The sequence below is a fragment of the Anomaloglossus baeobatrachus genome, chromosome 1, assembly GCF_048569485.1.
Source record: "Anomaloglossus baeobatrachus isolate aAnoBae1 chromosome 1, aAnoBae1.hap1, whole genome shotgun sequence".
In the NCBI taxonomy this organism is placed as follows: domain Eukaryota; kingdom Metazoa; phylum Chordata; class Amphibia; order Anura; family Aromobatidae; genus Anomaloglossus; species Anomaloglossus baeobatrachus.
The window spans coordinates 264515558-264536019 of NC_134353.1; the positions used below are offsets into that span (position 1 = coordinate 264515558).

General features: G+C 40.7%; 1 protein-coding gene across 2 annotated transcripts in view; it reads left to right on the forward strand.

Moving 5' to 3' along the window:
- Positions 1–20462, forward strand: part of ALPK1 (alpha kinase 1) — a 256482-nt gene that overhangs the window by 133851 nt on the left and 102169 nt on the right. For both annotated transcript variants that reach the window (XM_075349404.1, XM_075349413.1), the window contains exon 4: positions 13423–13577. In XM_075349404.1, the coding sequence (XP_075205519.1) occupies positions 13423–13577 (155 nt within the window). The remainder of the gene's footprint in view (positions 1–13422; positions 13578–20462) is intronic.

Here is a 20462-nt window from a genome sequence, read left to right on the forward strand (position 1 = left end):
AGAACACTGGAACAGCACACGATAAGTCCACGTAAAACAGATTCGGGGGCCCTTCCCGACAATCCTCGGACCGGATTACAAAGCAATCGTCCTTACAGTAGTCCAAAGAGTTCCACACAATCCCACGGGCCGCCACACAGGCCTAGCTCCGTCCGTGTCCACAGCCACACAGGCTGGAGCTCCTGCTCCCTTCAAGTTTCAGCTCACTCTGACTGAATCTCCCAGGTAAGCAGAGTTTACACTAGTTGGACTCTAGGCCCACCTCCCCCTACTCCCAGGGATGGAAGTGCCTCAAGAGGATATAACCTTGCATTTTAGGGGGTGATTACCTACAACAATAGAAATGTACACAGAAGTAGTTCAAATAAGACAATGAACCCAGCTTGAAATAGGAATCTGTACAGCATATACAGTGAGAGGGTAAATTACATCTTCACAGCCCAGTTCCCTGGCTTCAAACTTACATGACTTTTCGTCTTAAAGTTGCTTTTCTGTCATAATGATTACTCGGTCGGTGGACTCTTATAGAATGTATTGGTTTTCAAGCTGGTAATGTGACACGGTTCCCAGCATTTGATATTATTCTGTGTCATTTTGGAATTACAAGTTTTGGATACAACCCGTGATTGAATGCTTATGTACCTTCTAATGTTCAAATTTTATCCTTCATGAACTAATCGCTATATTGATTGGTGATTCTATGTTATACTTAACCTTCAATAAAACGAGTTTAAAAAAAAACTAATATATTTCTGTAAGGCTGGGTACCAAGAAGCTATTCCAAGCTGAATCCCTGAAGCTTTGCTTCTTGTTCAATGTTTGACACTGGACAATCAGTTGTCCTCCTGACACTGTTTTTGGTCCCATGTTTCCTGTGCCAGACCATGATCAGCGCAATTGGGCCAGAATCAGGATAGAGGGACTAAGGGGCACTTTGCACACTGCGACATCGCAGGTGCGATGTCGGTGGGGTCAAATTGAAAATGACGCACTTCCGGCATCGCATGCGACATCGCAGTGTGTAAAGGTTGGATGATACGATTAACGACCGCAAAAGCGTCGTAATCGTATCATCGGTGCAGCGTCGGCGTAATCCATGATTACGCTGACGCGACGGTCCGATGTTGTTCCTCGCTCCTGCGGCAGCACACATCGCTGTGTGTGAAGTCGCAGGAGCGAGGAACGTCTCCTACCGGCCTCACTGCGGCTTCCGTAGGATATGCGGAAGGAAGGAGGTGGGCAGGATGTTTACATCCTGCTCATCTCCGCCCCTCCGCTCTGATTGGCCGGCTGACGTGTGACGTCGCAGTGACGCCACACGACCCGCCCCCTTAACAAGGAGGCGGGTCGCCGGCCACAGGGACGTCGCACGGCAGGTGAGTGTGTGTGTGAAGCTGGCGTAGCGATAACTTTCGCTACGCCAGCTATCACCACATATCGCTGCTGCGACGGGGGCGGGCACTATCGCACTCGGCATCGCAGCATCGGCCTGCGATGTCGCAGTGTGCAAAGTGCCCCTAAGGCCTTAGCAACACGGCGAGAAAATCAGTGCGAGTGGAGTGCGATAAAACATCGCATTCCACTTGGACCAATTCTAGCCTGTGTGTCAGCGCACATGAGCGATTATAATCTCAGCCCTAATTGGACCGAGAAAACAATCGCAGCATGCTGCGATTGTAATGCGAGACTCTTTTCTCTAGTACCTATTCAAGTGAATGGGGCGAGAGAAAAATCGCACTGCACTCGCGGTACACTGGTGTAATGCGCATGCAGAGCGAGAATCGCATAAGCCGGCTACGGAGAAGAGAGGGAGATAAATCCCTTCCTCCCCACCTCCATGACGGCCTGCCCCTCTGCAGCGCCGGCCCGCCCCTCCTCAGAGCTGGCCCGCCCCCTGCAGCTGAGGTCCGCTCGCACTGTCGGACCGCAGTCGCAGGGATACTAGCATGACACTCGGCTCCTGTTGTGCTGCCAGCGCGGGCCGAGTGTCATGCGAGCATCGTACTAGTGCCCCGTGTGGCCCCGGCCTAATTGGCAGTGAAAACCTCCCCTTTAATAGAATTTAATTAGTAAGTATTATAACTTAATATTTAAGACATGTAGCTATGTTGCTTGGCTAGATAACCTATTTAGCCTGACAATGACTCATTTCACTTATAAAATCCTGTTGAATTTCTCTTAAGCTCAGCTGATTTCACGATCATTTATTCATCTTGTTTTAGGTAGTACATCTGATTTTGTTACCATTCCCCTGAGTCAGAACAGGTTAGCTCTAGACATGTTAAGTTGAAGCACCATAATCACTAAATTAGACACAGCAAATGGGGTAAAATACTTGAGGTAGAGAGAAATGATCAGAGAACACAGAGGATTAAGAATTCTCCATGAAGATATAGCCTCAGGGTAACGACTTCAAAATGCTGCACAATAATTAAAATATTGGTTCAGCTGATACTACTCAATATTTAATGACCGCTCTTTTCAATTACACAGATCCTGTGAAGCAACTTTACACTTTACAACTCTGTAAGAATCCATATTAATAGCTAATCATTATAATGAATATGCACAGTTGGAGATTTATGAATACTGGCGCATCATATGAACAGCGTTCCAGTCTCTTTCCCAGTGCTGCATGCACCAGATCGGGCCAACAGATTTATGGCCAAAATAACGTTAGAAATTAATTGCAAGGGAATAGTTGGACTCAATCTATCATCATTGTGACTCCTTTTTTCAGAAATATTAAATAGGGGAGCATAGGAGTTCCCGAAATGGAACCTCCACTTATTAGATGATGGCATATATAGTACTTACTGTTGATATATACCTCAGATAAGAATAACCCTTCAAATTTTATGCGGCCACTGGGAGTGGTGCAATCACAAAATATGGTACTTGCAGCAGAAAAGGTTATGCACTTCTGCTTATCACTTTTTGTGACATTTAGGCACATTTAGCTGTGTCAGTATAGATAGCCATTACTGTTGTTTTAGAAGTCATCAATAACTGCACTTTTATAGTATATAATCTACATACTACCCACAACCGCTATAATTTCTTAGGGCATAGTCACACTAGCGTATGGTATCCCACTCTGGTGGGAGTGTGAGCCGAGTGTCATGTGACTGTGATCCGATCCTTCTATCGGATCACAGCTGCAGAGGAGAGGTAGAGCTGCGGAGCAGAGGAACAGCCTGTGCGTATATCGCACTGCACTTTGATGACGTTCGAGTGCAGTCCAATGTTTCACTCATACCCATAGACTTATATTAGAAAAACACTCCAAAGAGCACAACGTAATTGTATGTGGGGATAATATGGTGAAGACCCCCACAATTGGCACAAACTCAATAGCATAGTACATATGCAAGAGAACCGAGAGTTTTTATGTGGAAAAATAAACAAATTTTATTAGGTACAGCAGGTGAATAATCATAAAATCACATAAAATCCAATATTTACAGGACCCAGAGCTGGGGTACATGCCATATCAGGGCTCAATTTCAGACAAAAGTTATATAGCAATGCACCCATTCCGGTGCATATATTAAGTGCATTTAAGCAATATCAGCCTGTCAGAGATATTGCCCCTCAAAAGCCCCATCACATCGCGGCAAATGCCATAATATCTTCGGTATATCTACCAATTGGTGGTGGGGTGGTATGGCCCAGCCTGGTCACAGGAGCAACCTCAAAAGGGCGACATACGTTTCGAACAGCGTTATGTTAAAATCTTCATCAGGATAGAGGTATTCTAACCATCTATCCCAAGGCTCCGGTTTTAAATGAACGCGCTAATCAGATCGGCCCGGAAGTTCGCACACGGCAAGTCCCGCGAGACCGCCGCCGTCACGTCATAATCGCGCATGCGCGGGAGCGTGGACGCGTCTCCATGGCTCCCGCGCAGGCGCGAGACTGCCAGACGGCGACGATCAGGCAGGGACGAGCATGTGAGCCGGCGCACGCGCACAGGAACCACCGGAACTCACCAGAAGCGTAACAGCATATACAAGTATTATGTTGCAGGTACATAGAGTCCACAATTGCAGAGAGTGACAGGCATAATGACGTTATTTATATTATATTCCACAGGAAGCATCCTTTTCATCTTTAATAATCCATATGGATATCCTGTCACACTTCCACCAATGATAGTTTTTATCACATTAACCTGCAATCACAAAAAGTATGAATGAGACTTGGACAGAGGAGTGCAAATTAAAAATTATTAAAAATTATAAGATTATAGGTGGTTAGGAAGAAGGACGGTGGTATCACAATCAAAAAGTGAGACAAAGGAGATATATGCAAATCATCTATCCCTGCAGAATTTATCCACAGGGCTGTATATACCCTAATATATGTGTGAACACATGTGATGGGGCTTTTGAGGGGCAATATCTCTGACAGGCTGATATTGCTTAAATGCACTTAATATATGCACCGGAATGGGTGCATTGCTATATAACTTTTGTCTAAAATTGAGCCCTGATATGGCATGTACCCCAGCTCTGGGTCCTGTAAATATTGGATTTTATGTGATTTTATGATTATTCACCTGCTGTACCTAATAAAATTTGTTTATTTTTGCACATACAAACTCTCGGTTCTCTTGCATATGTACCCATAGACTTGTATGGGTGTGAGTGATTAGGGCTGATAAAAAAAATTTGCAGATATGAGCTGCAGTATTGTCTTAAATGGGGCCGAGTGCAATGCAAGATTTTCTCGCATTGCACTCGTGCGAGTCATACACCAGTGTGACTCTAGCCTTAAAGGTACAATTGCTCTTTACATAGAAGCTGATTCTAAAAACAGTGGATCACTGCAAGTTCTGCTTCTGAAAACCCCATTAGCTGGTATTAATATGAAAGTTACAGCTGGACATATATTTCTCATGCAGTAGTTGGTTAGATTAGTGGTTGATGAAGTAAATAATAATTGGTAATCATCATTTGGTTAACAGTAAGGTCCAATTGTGATTAAGGGGATTGTTGAATCTTCTACATTTTATACAAATAGCTGATAAAGCACTCATATGAATGAAGCATGTCATCTGAACCGCCAATATCGTCAGGTTTGACCGACAGTCTAATGTGTATGGGAACTCCAGACAGTTTATTGTTGATGGAAATATGGATCTGACATGTCCAGTTTTGAACTGCATATTGTATTACCGTATCTCTCGGAGATGAGGTGCCATCAGACAACTCTCTTATAGAGAACACAGGAGCAATCATTAAGTGGCAGCTGAATGATCATCAAAACTATTGTTCGACCAACAGCCATATAATATGTATGTCGGGCTTAATAAACACCTCGCCAATGTTTCTCTGATTGTTTACTGGGCTCCAGCCACGACATATGAGTCATTACCATTGTGGCAAATTAATGATTGCTTCCAAGGCATACATGGCAAACAGAAATTGTCCAAAAGGGTAGTGAGATTAAAAATGAAAATTTCGTGTTCCCAATACATGATAGCTATCATGCATTGGGCACAATTGCCATCATGTATTGGGTGCAATAATTTTTTGTTCTTCAAGTCATTACCCTTTTGGACGCTGTCTTTCTGTGCGTGGGTGAGAATGTTGGTGTGCTGCTAACCGCTCCACATGTATTGTATTGTATAGTGCATGTCTAAGCCACAGAGGTCACTGCTACAGCTAAATTTTGACATTGGTGGTCATGTCATCATGTCGACTCAAAAAACTATAGCTGGGTTAATAGCAAATTGTGAAGGACAAGACACAATAGCCACATGGTATTAGTAAGGTGAATAATACTATTTTTTTTTAAAAAAAAATCTGGGGTTGGATAGCCAATTAAATGTTTACATACAAAAGATGACAACACTTATTTCTGCCTTTTCACTGTAACATACAAATATAATTATTTTTGCTAAGCAGTCTTTATATAATTTGTTTTAAATGTTTAGCATCACTTTTTCACATATAACACACAAATTCAGATTCTTAGGAATAATTAGAAATCAGGATATGTGTCAGATTAATATTAACCAGTGCTGCCCTGAGATATTTAGTTAAAACATATTTTCAGGCTTGAATAGTTAAACTGGGGCATAATTTGCTGGGGATGAATGAATGACAAGGAATATTCCGCTTCAAGGATTTTATGTCAAGCAGTTGAGTTGATGCTCATCTTCCACAAGCAGGTGTCCTGCCATAGCTGCACTAACGTTCAGATAACGGACTTTTGAGGACACTTGCATCATTGGATTTAGTGTTCCAATCATAAAATGAATGGCTTTTGTTTAAGGCTCTACCTCCAAACCCTTGTATTTACTACTGACTTAGTAATGACTGTTTTCTTTTACATAATTATTTTATTTTACATTATACAAATCCAACCCCTCTTTGACCTCATATAATGAAGTATAAATTATATGAGTTCTAAATAATATATGTAGAAGGTTGATCAATTGTACAATAGAATTAAATAGTTTGCTATTCCTATGTAAAAAAAAGACATAAAATAAATATTATAAATCATGCCATCATGTCACACTATATATCAAATTAATCAATACATAAAGAAAGCACAATATAAGGGTTTTTTACTATTCGCCATAAAAAGAAATAGTTTGTTTAAAAATCTTGCATCTCTATAAATCCTCTAAAACACTGACAGGAGATGTCTTCATTCATGCTAATGAATTTCAGTAGAGTGACAATTATCCTCGATGCATTTAAATGGTATGTGATAGTGAATTTATGTGCGGGGTGAAGTTCATATTTCTATCAGGGTTCGCTAAACTACAAAACTGCCCATAGTGTAGCGCCCTAATTCTAATTATGTGTACTTGAGTAAATAAGTAAAATATGACAATATTGAAATTTGCTGTATATTAACAAATATATACAGTATATGTAAATTTCTATATATTTTTCATACTTGTTTGCGCCTCACCCGTTCAGATTGTCATTTGAACTATGAGTACAATGTTCTCTAGTAACACTACATGACACTTATCTAGTTACACAGATCTATGTGTAGATTGATAGATTATGGGACAAATATTACAGCTTTAAGCCCTACACTAGATATGATTTTAAAGTACATCTAAAGAAACAGAATCAAGCTTAATGTACTTAATGCGTATTATAACATAAATACAGCACCGGAACTAACCTCAGTACATAAATATAGCACCAGATCCAAGCTTATAACATGAATCCAACTCCAGAACTAAACTCAGTACATAAGTATAGCACCAGATCCAAGCTCATAGCGTAAATACAGCTCCAAAACTAAGTTCAGTTCAGAAAACAGCAGTAGAATTAACCTCAGTACATACATACAGCACCGGGTCCAAGTTCATAATATAAATACAGCATCCATCAGAACTAACCTTAGTATATAATTTCAGCACCAGCTCCTTTCTCATAGCATAAATACAGCACTAATATTTATATCCTAATCTAAATATAGCACTAGAACTTGGTTCATAATATAAATACAGCACCAGAACCTGTATCATAATATCAATACTTTGCCAGACCTAACCTTAGTATATAAATACAACACTAAACCCAAGCTCAAAACAAATACTGCACCAGAACTAAGCTCATAAAATAGATACATTTCCAGAACTAATCTTAGTGCATAATTACAGCACCAGATCTAAGCTCATAGCGTAGATAACACACTAGAATTAAAATTAGTACATGAATACTGCACAACTAATGTCACTGCAAAAATACATACTATAACCAAACATACAAAATGCAGCACTAGAACTAAACTCTTAACATAAATACAAAACCAAGTGATATACAGATCAGTTAAAATGTCAGATTAGCTTTTGCCAAATACGTTTATGGTGAAGGCAACACTTTATGACCATAACAGTGGTCAGGAATTGCTGAGAATTGTTGTGTCAATAACAATGCTACCATCCATCATCACTTTGCAGACCATGCAAGTGACTACAGTGCTACTGAAACACAATGGCAGATTAAGCCACTGGTGACATCTTCGTTGATTGGAATAATACTCTTTCTTATCTATGCAGAGGGAATCAGGCTATGACAATATCCAATGGCGTTCAAGGGGAGTACTGGGTGGGGGTATGGCAGCATATGCAGCACGGGATCCACCATATGTATGGAGCGCCAGATGTGGTGGATCCCCTGCAGCATATGCTGCCATACCCTCACCCAGCGCTACGCCTGAACTCGATTGGACATTGTCAATAATTCTTTACAAAGACTTTGAACGGGTTGAAAAGTCGACTTTAGATATTTTTTGTGGCGCTGAATTGGAATAATAAAAAACGATTCACTTTTTGCAGCATTGATGAATTCTATTTGTCTCATTTGGTGCTGAGGTTATTTTTGATGACATTGAGGACTGAGTCCTTTCCTCGAGCACAATATTTGCAGTGTGCCGACTTTTCTTTGTATGTTATGAAGTTGCACCAATGGCATGTCCGCCCCTGAATACAATTTAATAATTTTGGTCACCTTCATGCAAATTTGCATCGTATAGTGATTGCAAGGAAAAATTGCCTGAAAATTCAAATTTGCAACTAAAATGTGTACTCAGACAGACCCATGTATGCAAACAAAAAGTACTCTGCAAAAAAACTGATGTGTGACGTTAACACATACGGCTCATTTCTACATTCACAAGTGCACACATAAAAAACGGCCAAAAAGAAAATTGGTGTTATTGTGGTGGTCTGACTTGTTGATAATGACATAAAATGCATCTACCAGCTGTAGTTTATTATTTTCAAATGAATAATTTAGTCTATGACACCAGATTTGATGGATATTGGTGTATGACTTCTGTTCTCTGGGACTAGCCATGCATGGCAGCACAGTTCAGAGTCCTCTCGTGTCTCTGTTGTCTTTTCAGACCAGCCAGCCAGCAGTCTCTCTTTGCCGTAGGCATTTTCACTTGGATTCTTCTGCTCAGTGATTGCTCTTTAGGAAGCATATCTGTCATCCTTCTTGTATCTCTGCTCATTTTGGGTGGTCTGTTTGTTAGCCTATGTAAGAAAAACTCTGGTAATTCTCCTTTATTAGTATGAGTAGTTATAGGTCATCACCACCATAAATATTCAAAGAAAATCACCATTATATGACTTTAAGGGGCGGAAAAGAAGTTGTACCTTTGAAGATGTCATGCTTCATTATAAAGGAAATTCTACAAAGCCATATCTATGTGGAACGCATGTCTTCAAACTGATCAATGGTGACTGAGTCGTCCACGACTTGATAATATAATTATGCTAGCTTATAGTTTTAGTTTCCTTTCACTAAAGCCTTAATCAGACGTCAGATATTTTTATCTTGAGCATTAAATAGATCATTTTCTACCGTATTAGTATTTTGGATTCAATTTTCATCAATGTTTGATCCGTGTGTCAGTTTTTACCAGGGTTGGACATATCATTGGTGCAACCTGTGCAGCTACACAGGGGCCCAAGAGGTAAGGGGGCCATTTCTATTGCCAAATCAGGTGGCATTGCCCATTTTGATGAGCTCTTAGGCTGCAAAGGGCCCATAAATTGTTCTTGCACAGGGGCCTGTCTGTGCCCACCAGTGGTTTTACCATGAGTGTTTAATTATTATTTATTATTATTATAGTGCCATTTATTCCATGGTGCGTTACATTTGAAAAGGGGTATATATAATTAAACAAAGTATAATATTCATGAACAATATAAGGCATAGATAGGTACTGGAGGAGGGAGGACCCTGTTCGTGAGGGCTCACAGCCAACAAGGGATGCGTGAGGATACAGCAGGTGAGTGTGGAACTGGTCATGCAATGGTATAGTGGACTGAGGGGTATGGGTGAGGCTACAGTAGATTAGGGCAGAGCTGGTCATGCAACGGTATAGTGGACTGAGGGGGATGGGTGAGAATACAGTAGGGGAGGGTAGTGCTGGTCGTGCGGTGGTATACTGGACTGTGAAGGGGGATGGGTGGTAATATAGTAGGTTAGGGTAGAACTGGTCATGCAACAATATAGTGGACAGAGGGGGATGGGTGAGGTTACAGTAGATTAGGGAAGAGCTGGTCAGTCAACGGTATAGTGGACTGAGGGGGATGGGTGAGGATACAGTAGGTGAGGGTAGAGCTGGTCGTGCAGCGGTATAGTGGACTGGGAGGGGGATTGGTGAGGATACAGTAGGCGAGAGTAGAGCTGATTGTGCAGCGCTATATTTGACTGTGACGGGGATGTGTCAGGATACAGTAGGTGACGGTAGAGCTGGTAGTGCAGCTATATAGTGGACTGTGAGGGGGATGGGTGAGGCTAGAGTAAGGAAGGGCAGAGCTGGTCGTGCGGATTGAGGGTTATTCCAGGTTGTTGGCTTGTCGGAAGATTTGGGTCTTTAGATTTCTTTTGAATGTTTCCACAGTAGGTCAGTTTTTCTCTGTATGTTACAAAAAACTGATTGGTTTCTCAATCCTCTATCAGTAAGTAAAAAAAATAGACAGCCATAGGAGGGCATCACACAATATGTCGATCAGTATTTTTCAGTTTTATTTGCCAAAACAAAGTTTAATATAAGACGGGTATAACTAAAAATTGCTTGGTAGTTTCTATGAAGTCTACCAGTATTTCCGAGGCATGCATTGCAAGGACAATTTGCATGCAATTGTACCCAATACTTTTACTGTTAAATTTCAAGAAATTTGTCTTGTCTTTAATGGATCTTGCAAGATGCACTGCTGATTACGTTTGCTGGGTAGAAAGACATTTTAGCATAATAGCATCTTCTGTCTCTCCAACTGTATTCTTGTAATTAAAATAATTAAAATTCTAGCAGATTAATTGGCTTAAGTATAAAAAAACTGGACAAAATGACATCCCTGTTAGTGCAAAGTGGCCTGCATGGAACATTTTAGCACAAACAAATGGATTAATAAACATATTCAGCCTGAATGCATTATTATTTTAGGGTGCGCCAAATTGTGCTGCACCCTTTCCATTATGGCACATTTATCATTTTCAAAACCAACCAGAGGCTAATTGACCATTATCATATTATGAATGATATTTTTTTATGTTTACTATATTCTGAAGTGGACATGTCGGAACTATGAATATCTCAAGTCACATAATGGCCCTTATTGAACCTAATCTTGAAAGTTGTGCATTTTATCTGACATTATGTATTCTATACCCTATGTTTGCCTATATATTTCTTGTACGTTATTTTAGACTTTGCAGTGCTCACCTTGCCTTGCCAATTGTGTCCATGTTCAAGGGATCATGCACATAGCCACCCAGGTGCTCTAAAATGGATGTTTAAGTGGCAACACAATTAACAAATTCAGAAACCTACACCTATCACATGGCAATCATTTTTAAGCTAAAAGACACATTGTCTTTCCACTCAGACACAAATTTAAAGACTGCAGCCCATCAGCGGCTGCTTATTGGTTGTAGTGGTCAGTTGATATTGTTTATTGAGACCAGTAGGGGGCATAGGGCTAATAGAGTAGCTTAGTCGAACTGGCACACGAGGTTAGTTTAGCTTTTACTTTATTAATCACCCTAAAGCCATTGATAAGGGGTTGTCCAGTTATAGGTTATTTTGGATATACCCGTAAGGATAAAAATTGGACCATGAAACAGTTACTAGATATTTGTATAGAATCAAGCTTAGAAATGTAATGTTAGGTGACCAAGTATGTTTTATGGAAAGTCATAAGAAACAGTAGACTTGTATCATACAATTGGTAAATTGGAAAGTATATATGGAAGTTCTCTGTCAAAGTCGTTCTGAAATCTGATACATTGTTTCACACAAATCTATAAATCACCGCTTGTACTTTGGTCTCATGTTTCAGAATGGTTATTTAGATAGATTAGATACAAAAAATCTGATTACTAGTTTATTACTGAGAAGGGATCTAATGTAAACTGAAGCCAGGTTCAGTTTTACAAGCAGGAGTCCCCTATTAACTGAAAGGGGAAGCTTCTTCAGGCCACACAGTTGCCTTATTCTATAAATCTGTTTAGCATAGACTGCCCGAGTAGATCACTAAGAATGAGAACCTCTTTGTTAAAGTCTCCCTCCCATGACATCCATATGGTCCTTAGGTTATGTGCACACGTTCGATTTTTGCTGTAGAAAAATCTGCTCACAAAAAGGAAGAAAATTTCTGCTCACCTGATGAAAAAAGATTTGAACTCTCAAGATGTGCCTGGTCACGGAATCCCAGTTGGAAGGATAATGGGACACGTGAAAAAACAGTGATCTTGTCCAGCACTCAATCTCCCAATTTTTCAAATTAAAAGAAAAGCTTTATTTATCCTTTGAAAAGATACAAAAAACCAAACAAGTTTTAAAACAGGACATCCTGCAAAATATTCTATGCGTTTCGAACCTAGAAATATGCATGGATCTTAGACATTGCATGACTAAGAACCGTTCATATTTCTAGGTTTGAAACGCGTAGGAAATTTTTTGCAGGATGTCCTGTGTTTATACTTTGTTTGTTTTTTATCTTTTTAATGGACAAATAAAGCTCTGCTAGAAAAATATGCTGCAATACTTGAGTGTTGGCAGGAAAAACATAGCATAAAATCCATGCATTTTTACTCATTTTGTGTTTTTATTTGTGTTTTTTCCCATTCATTTCAATATGTTAAACACACTGAAAGAAATTACCTATGTGCAGACTTGAAAAAAAAATGCTTTGATGGTTCTAATTTCCAAAGAAAAAATAAGCAGCTTGTGTATTAGGTTTCAGAACTCTCATATACTTTGCTGGTACTGCAAAACACTGTTTTTTTCCATGTGAAAAATGCAGCATGTGAACAATCCCATTAAAATCAATCTGGAGAGGAATTGACCTGGGAGACTAAACTGAATCAGCAGGAGATGCTTCCATTCTTGAACTCAGCTGCTAGAAGAATCTGGAATGAAGTATAACACATAATCCAATAAATCGTGCATGTAGATGGGTAATTCTTATAGATGTGAAAATGGCCTTAGATGCAGTCACTAGAACATATCATTATGCCTTTAGCTATACTGTTAAGTGGTACGACGTGAAAACAATGTTGTTTTAGCAGGTGAAAATAGATTTTTCTTTCTCCTATTGATTACAGAGAAGATGGTTTACTTCCTGTAGAGAGTACAACCTTGTCTCCACTCACAAACGGTTATCTTAATGATTTGTTTCCCATTATAAACCTATTTAATGGCCGATTGCTTCACCTTACCTTGAGGGCAGAAGGGAACAGACCTTCAGTTGATAGACATTTTCTTATTATCAGTGTTGTGGTAGAAGGCAACAATGTGCAGCAAGTGCACAAAGGTGTATGGGAAAGTGAGGTATTCTCATGCGCTGTGCATACCACAACATAACAGATGAGTCTTGTCATTATGGAATGGATATATCTTTACATGCACTCTGACCTTTTTCAGCTTCTCTCCCGGACAATCTGAGGATACTTATCCAAGAAGCTAAGGAAATGAAGTGGCCATTTGTACCTGAAAGGTGGCAATACAAACAGGCTGTGGGTCCAGAAGACAAAACAAACCTACAAGACCTAATCAACCCGAGGTTGCGTGACTTACTGGTATGAATCATATCACCTGTCTGTATCAATTATGGCAAAATACATGTACACTATGTGCACAATTATTAGGCAAGTGAGTATTTTGCCCATACCATCATTTCTGTGCATTTTCCAACTATAAGCTGTATATCAAGACCCATTATCAAGGTGGCCAGAATTATTAGGCATCTTGTTTTCCACTGGCAAAATAGTCCTAAAACTAGATTTACTTCACTCTGACAAGTCAAAAATTGTTACCATATATAGTCATATGAAAAAGTTTGGGCACCCCTATTAATGTTAACCTTTTTTCTTTATAACAATTTGGGTTTTTGCAACAGCTATTTCAGTTTCATATATCTAATAACTGATGGACTGAGTAATATTTCTGGATTGAAATGAGGTTTATTGTACTAACAGAAAATGTGCAATCTGCATTTAAACAAAATTTGACCGGTGCAAAAGTATGGGCACCTCAACATAAAAGTGACATTAATATTTTGTAGATCCTCCTTTTGCAAAAATAACAGCCTCTAGTCGCTTCCTGTAGCTTTTAATGAGTTCCTGGATCCTGGATGAAGGTATATTTGATCATTCCTGTTTACAAAACAATTCCAGCTCAGTTAAGTTTGATGGTCGCCAAGCATGGACAGCACGCTTCAAATCATCCCACAGATGTTCAATGATATTCAGGTCTGGGGACTGGGATGGCCATTCCAGAACATTGTAATTGTTCCTCTGCATGAATGCCTGAGTAGATTTGGAGCGGTGTTTTGGATCATTGTCTTGCTGAAATATCCATCCCCTGCGTAACTTCAACTTTGTCACTGATTCTTGCACATTATTGTCAAGAATCTGCTGATAGTGAGTTGAATCCATGCGACCCTCAACTTTAACAAGATTCCCGCTGCCGGCATTGGCCACACAGCCCCAAAGCATGATGGAACCTCCACCAAATTTTATTGTTGGTAGCAAGTGCTTTTCTTGGAATGCCGTGTTTTTTTGCCTCCATGCCTCCTTTCATCAGTCCACAGGACCTTCTTCCAAAATGTAACTGGCTTGTCCAAATGTGCTTTGGCATACCTCTCTGGTTGTGGCGTGCTTGCAAAAACGGCTTCTTTCGCATCACTCTCCCATACAGCTTCTCCTTGTGCAAAGTGAGCTGTATTGTTGACCGATGCACATTGACACCATCTGCAGCAAGATGATGCTGCAGGTCTTTGGAGGTGGTCTGTGGATTGTCCTTGACTGTTCTCACCATTCTTCTTCCCTGCCTTCCTGATATTTTTCTTGGCCTGCCACTTCTGGGCTTAACAAGAACTGTACCTGTGTTCTTCCATTTCCTTACTATGTTCCTCACAGTGGAAACTGACAGTTTAAATCTCTGAGACAACTTTTTGTATCCTTCCCCTGAACAACTATGTTGAATATTCTTTATTTTCAGATCATTTGAGGGTTGTTTTGAGGAGCCCATGATGCCACTCTTCATAGGAGATTCAAATAGGAGAACAACTTGCTAGTGGCCACCTTAAATACCTTTTCTCATGATTGGATACACCTGCCTATGAAGTTCAAAGCTCAATGAGGTTACAAAACCAATTTAGTGCTATAGTAAGTCAGTAAAAAGTAGTTAGGAGTGTTCAAATCAAGAAATTGATAAGGGTGGCCATACTTTTGCACCGGTCAAATTTTGTTTAAATGCGGATTGCACATTTTCTGTTAGTACAATAAACCTCATTTCAATCCAGAAATATTACTCAGTCCATCAGTTATTAGATATATGAAACTGAAATAGCTGTTGCAAAAACCCAATTTGTTATAAAGAAAAAAGGTTAACATTAATAGGGGTGCCCAAACTTTTTCATATGACTGTATACTCGAGTATAAGCCAAGTTTTTCAGCCCATATTTTTATGTTCCCACAAAAAATTATTCTCATCTGTCCTCCATTCCTGTGGTATTCTCTTTCCTGCTTTTTGCAGACCGCAGACACATAGACCCCTGCTTGATTGCGTCCAGTGCACGGGGCCAACGCTGCCGTCTACCGTCATCGCTTTACTGCTCTGCAACGCATTCAATTTTATTAAATAGCTGACAGTAACAGCTGCAGCATCACCAGATGCAATAATGCAGAAGTCCATGCGCCTGAAGTCCGCAAGAACCAGCCCTCGATGATAGCGTCCGGTGCACGATGCCGCCGCTGCCGTCATCGCTTTACTGTGGTTGAATGCTTTGTGGCACCGCAAACCTTTCAACTGCAGTAAAGTGATGATAGTAGATAGCAGTGGCAGCCTCGTGCACCAGACAAAATCATCGAGGGGTCTATGTGCGGTCGAAGCATGTAATAGGTCACCACAGGAACGGAGTACAGGTGAGAATAATTTTTTGTGTGTGTATGGGAACAACGGCACAATAGGGGACAAGAAGGGGACTAGTAGGAGAACATTACTAAAGGATGGGGCAGAATACTACAGGGCACAAGGATGGGACATTACTACAAGATGGATGCATCAAAGTGCTCCACTGCTTGGCTAGCCAGTAAAGACCTTAAGATGATAGAAAGATGACATGGCCACTTTCTCACTTGACGTAAACCCTATTGAGAACTTGTGGGTCCTTCTTAAATGGGAGATTTATGGTGAAGGAAAACAGTCACCTCTATGTATAGTGTCTGGGAGGCTGTGGTTGGTAATGAGAAAAATGTTGGTTGTCAACAAATTAAGTAACCAACAGACTCCATGGATGGAAGGATTATGTTTTAGAAAGGGGGGAGTTCTTTGCTTAGTATTCTCACTTTAACAGATGAAAATAAACAATTCAGATGGTAAAAATTATGTTTTCTATTTAGTTGCATAATAATTCTGCACACTAGTAGTTGGCCAATAATTCTGCACACATAGATATTCTGCTAAGAAAGACAAAACCGCACTTTAATTTGCTTAAATATTTTGGTTTTATGATTATTAACATTTTGAATTGACTGACAGCACTGTAGTTGTTCAATAATAAAATTATCCATCAAAAATACAAATGGCCTAATATTTCTGTACACAGTGTATGTTTATATGGTAAATGAGCTATAATTTATAACACATTGGGGGAATTTTTCATATGTTTTGCGCCAGTATTTTGGTGCCTTTGGCTAATTTCAATTTGTTGACCTAATTCTAAAAGTTATATGCCATTTTTAAAGAATTTGCTCCAAGTCTGTTTATTTTTATATTGAGTTCATTTAAAAAGGTGTGTCCCATGTATTTTCATAGATTTAGTCATATTTAGGACATGACTTTTTTTTTTTTCTTTTTTTTAATGTCACACAAAAAACAATAGAGGAGTGGTAAAAAAAATAAAGGGATATCAGTTCTAGAGAGAAGTCTAAGGCTACTTTCACACTTCAGTCTTTTTACATCAGTCACAATCCGTCACCTTGAGGAATTACGGTATCCTGCAAAATATTTTGCAGGATTCAGTTTTTTCCCCATAGACTTGCATTAACAACGGATTGGGACTGATGGTCCTGCGTTGCATACGCCGCTCGACGGAGTTGTGGAATGACTGACCATCGGGCGGAAGGAACTGACACCGTAACGTTTTTTTGGGGAGTCAAAAAAATGCACTCTGCAGGATTCCGTCGCAATCCGTCAAGAGGTATAATGGTTGTCTATGGTGCAGGATTCCGCCTTAATCCGTCACATGACCGAATGCAGTGCTGGATTCCGTAATTTTTTACTGAGCATGTACAGCATGTCTGGCACTCCCATTGGGCTGTCCCAAAAACAAACGGATCATGACTGATCTGTGAAAAAATGGATGCACAACGGATGTAACGGACGCGATGGATCAGTTATTTCACAGGATCCCTGTGAACGGAATCCTGTGAAATAACACATCCGTTGCGTCTGTTGACAGCTAAACAATGACGGATCCGTCGTTCGTCGCAATGACTGACCTGGCGGACTTAAAACGACTGAAATGTGAAAGCAGTCTAACATTTAAAAATGCGCCAAATTTATCAAACGTCATATAAAACTTTATTGCTAATAACAACATAACGTAATCACCAGCAACACTGACTTTAAATCTTCCTTATGATAAATAGCCTCCTTGGTCTTTATATATTATCAAAATCATTGACAGAAATAAAGTCAAATGTGTGTACTAGGTGCAGGATTATCAATAGTTTTGCAAATGGGAGGTCAGATGGGGAATGGGAGGTCAGACAGGACGGGTGAGTGGGTACACCCACATATTTACTTTCAGGCCCTCATCTCATGCATTTAATGTACCGCCAGGGCCCAGGATGCATCGGGGCAGCTTAGAAACAGAGGGCAGGCCGTCAGCATTTGACATCACTGGTGTCAGACGTGGCCGGCCCCCTCTGCTGCGGCTATACAATGTAAATAGCTATGGCTATGACTGGGGCACCCAGGGCTTATCAAAGTAAAGTAATTACTCCAGTTCCCAGCGTACCACACAGTCTGCCAGGACGTTTATACAGTGGCTCAGCTGTGCAGTCTCAGTGCAGGCTGCGCAGAGTGTCTCACCCTGTCCAGGCACCCCCTTTTTTGCTTCTGCTCAGCGGGCCCATACACCAGTAATGGTAGTAATGCACTGATGATGGCCCTGTGTTAGGGTACTTATACCGGAAAAGGTGGACGTGTTCTTGAATATCGATGAAACCTGGTCTAAGTAGTGCAGTAAGAGGGCATTGTTGGAACTAATGTATGAATTGGGCAGACCTCTGCGAGACTACAGGAAAAACTGAACCTCTATGTTTACTGTTGTAAAAGGAGCCCTACTCTGAACACTGGGGAAAAACAGGGTTCAGTGTGAAAATTGGATAGTTGGGGTTCTTGTATTACTATTTGATTGTCTGGAAGTGATGTGTAATAATAAGGAACATCATAGGAAGCATTAAGAAAGCTATACATGTGTATGATAAATCCAGTTCTAAGCATATAGAAGACTGAATACATTTTGTGGTGTAATATTACGACTAACACATGGTACTAGGGGTAATTTAGTTAAGTAATTGAAATTAATTCATATATTTATTAAGTACCTGAATATACTCTTCAAACCAATGGCCCAGCACAATGCGATCACTTTTATCTTTTGTATACGGGTGTGCACGGCGTGCTTTAAGAAGGAAGTCAACCCCTTACATTTGGCTGATTATGTTGCAACATTAGACTAATTCTGTATTGTCATTTGATTTCAGCTTTTTTTGTGACCTCAGACAGAAATTTATGGCGGATTTTGACCTTTTCTTTGACCCCTGCAAAGCTTCTTAACTTAAAAGAGTACAGTCCTGATTCTCTGAGAATGAGCACCTGCAGGAAGCGCCCCAAGAAACCTGGATAGATGAGAGATTAATGTGGCTCGAATAGCAAAGCAGTGTTTTCCGCATTATGCCCTCTCCACAGGTAGATGGGCCTTTTCTGAGATGATACCAATTATTTATTGCCGAAACATCTGTTGATAACTGCAGCTGCCCCTGTTAAACAAAGCACATCACAGGGTCACAGACTATAAGGACCTGAAATCCTCGCCTCATGCTAGTTTAGGACTATTCACCAGCTCTCTGCCTGTGTCCTGCACCCTTCCCCCTCGGACACAAGACCATGGGAAGAGTAAACGTTTCATACATTATCAACAAGGAGCTGCCTTCTCCTTCTCATACACTTTGAAGTATCATTTCATCTTTTGAAGCAATTTATAGCTCACAGTTATTAAAGCATGAAGGGCCAAAAAAAGACAAGCGGCTTCACTGCCATTCATTACAACAAGGAAATGTTGCAACTTTGACCCATAGATAATAAAGTGTTAATTTTGAGTCTATTTAATTATCCTTAGCCATATCTATATAATAAGCCTATGTACACTAGGAAAGCTTTAAAAGACTGCACAGATGTATCATTGTAGACCAGATAATGTGTACGGATTAAAACAGTTATCAAAATTACAATTAAAAGGTGCACAATGCTATGGAATACTTTAACTTTGTACCAATTATTATGTACATAATAATAATAATTAACAGTAATAAAACCTACACTGGTAATACAGGCTTAAAGTGTGTAGGTCACCATATTTAATAATATAAACTGTAAACATTGTTGAATAGATGTCCAATGCCTGGTGTACTTGTGAAGCCCCATTACCTTCAGGTCGCCTCAGGGTCTTCAGGGACTTCACATGCCGGGGATCTTCTGGCAACAGGTTTGTCAGGTTAATTTCTATGGGAATCGTGACGCCACTCTCGCTAATCGTGGTCAGTGGGTGACCGCCACTGCAGTTTAGGGAGCGACTGGTGCTGATGGTAGATGCAGTCTGATGTTGTGGCCTCCCGAGAGTGAGGCTGGCCCCAGGGCTCAGTGTAAGTGTGTAGTACCACAGGTCGCAGAAGAACTCACACACAGGCAGCAATGTCTTTCAGGGTTTTTACTCACTTTCTGGTGGTAGAGTGAGGTAACCCGGCCGATGCTATGATGAACCAAGAGGGCAACCAGGTATCCTTCAGGCTCATCCAGGGGTGACTGCTGACTCGCCTTCCTAGCCTTTCTAGTTTTGAGGCGACCCCGACTTGGAGTGCTCCGGGATCACCCGGGGAAGTTGCAACTGCCTCTTCTCCCTTTTCTGACCCGTTTGCTGACAGCGTGGACCAAAGATAAGATGGCTCCAGGCTCGATCCTCCTTATGGACCCCCTCGTTGCTGTTGATGCTGCGGGTTCTGTGTGGTTCGGTGAGGTACATACAGCACCCTCACCAGCAGGTTTAGCAGGCCGAGAAGATGGGTTCCTGCTGTGGAGACCTGTTTCCCCGTGCGGGCTTGGTCTACCGGTAGTCCCCTTACTCAGCCACCTCTTCACTAGGTGGTTTTCAGGTGGCACACTGGGTAGCCGCT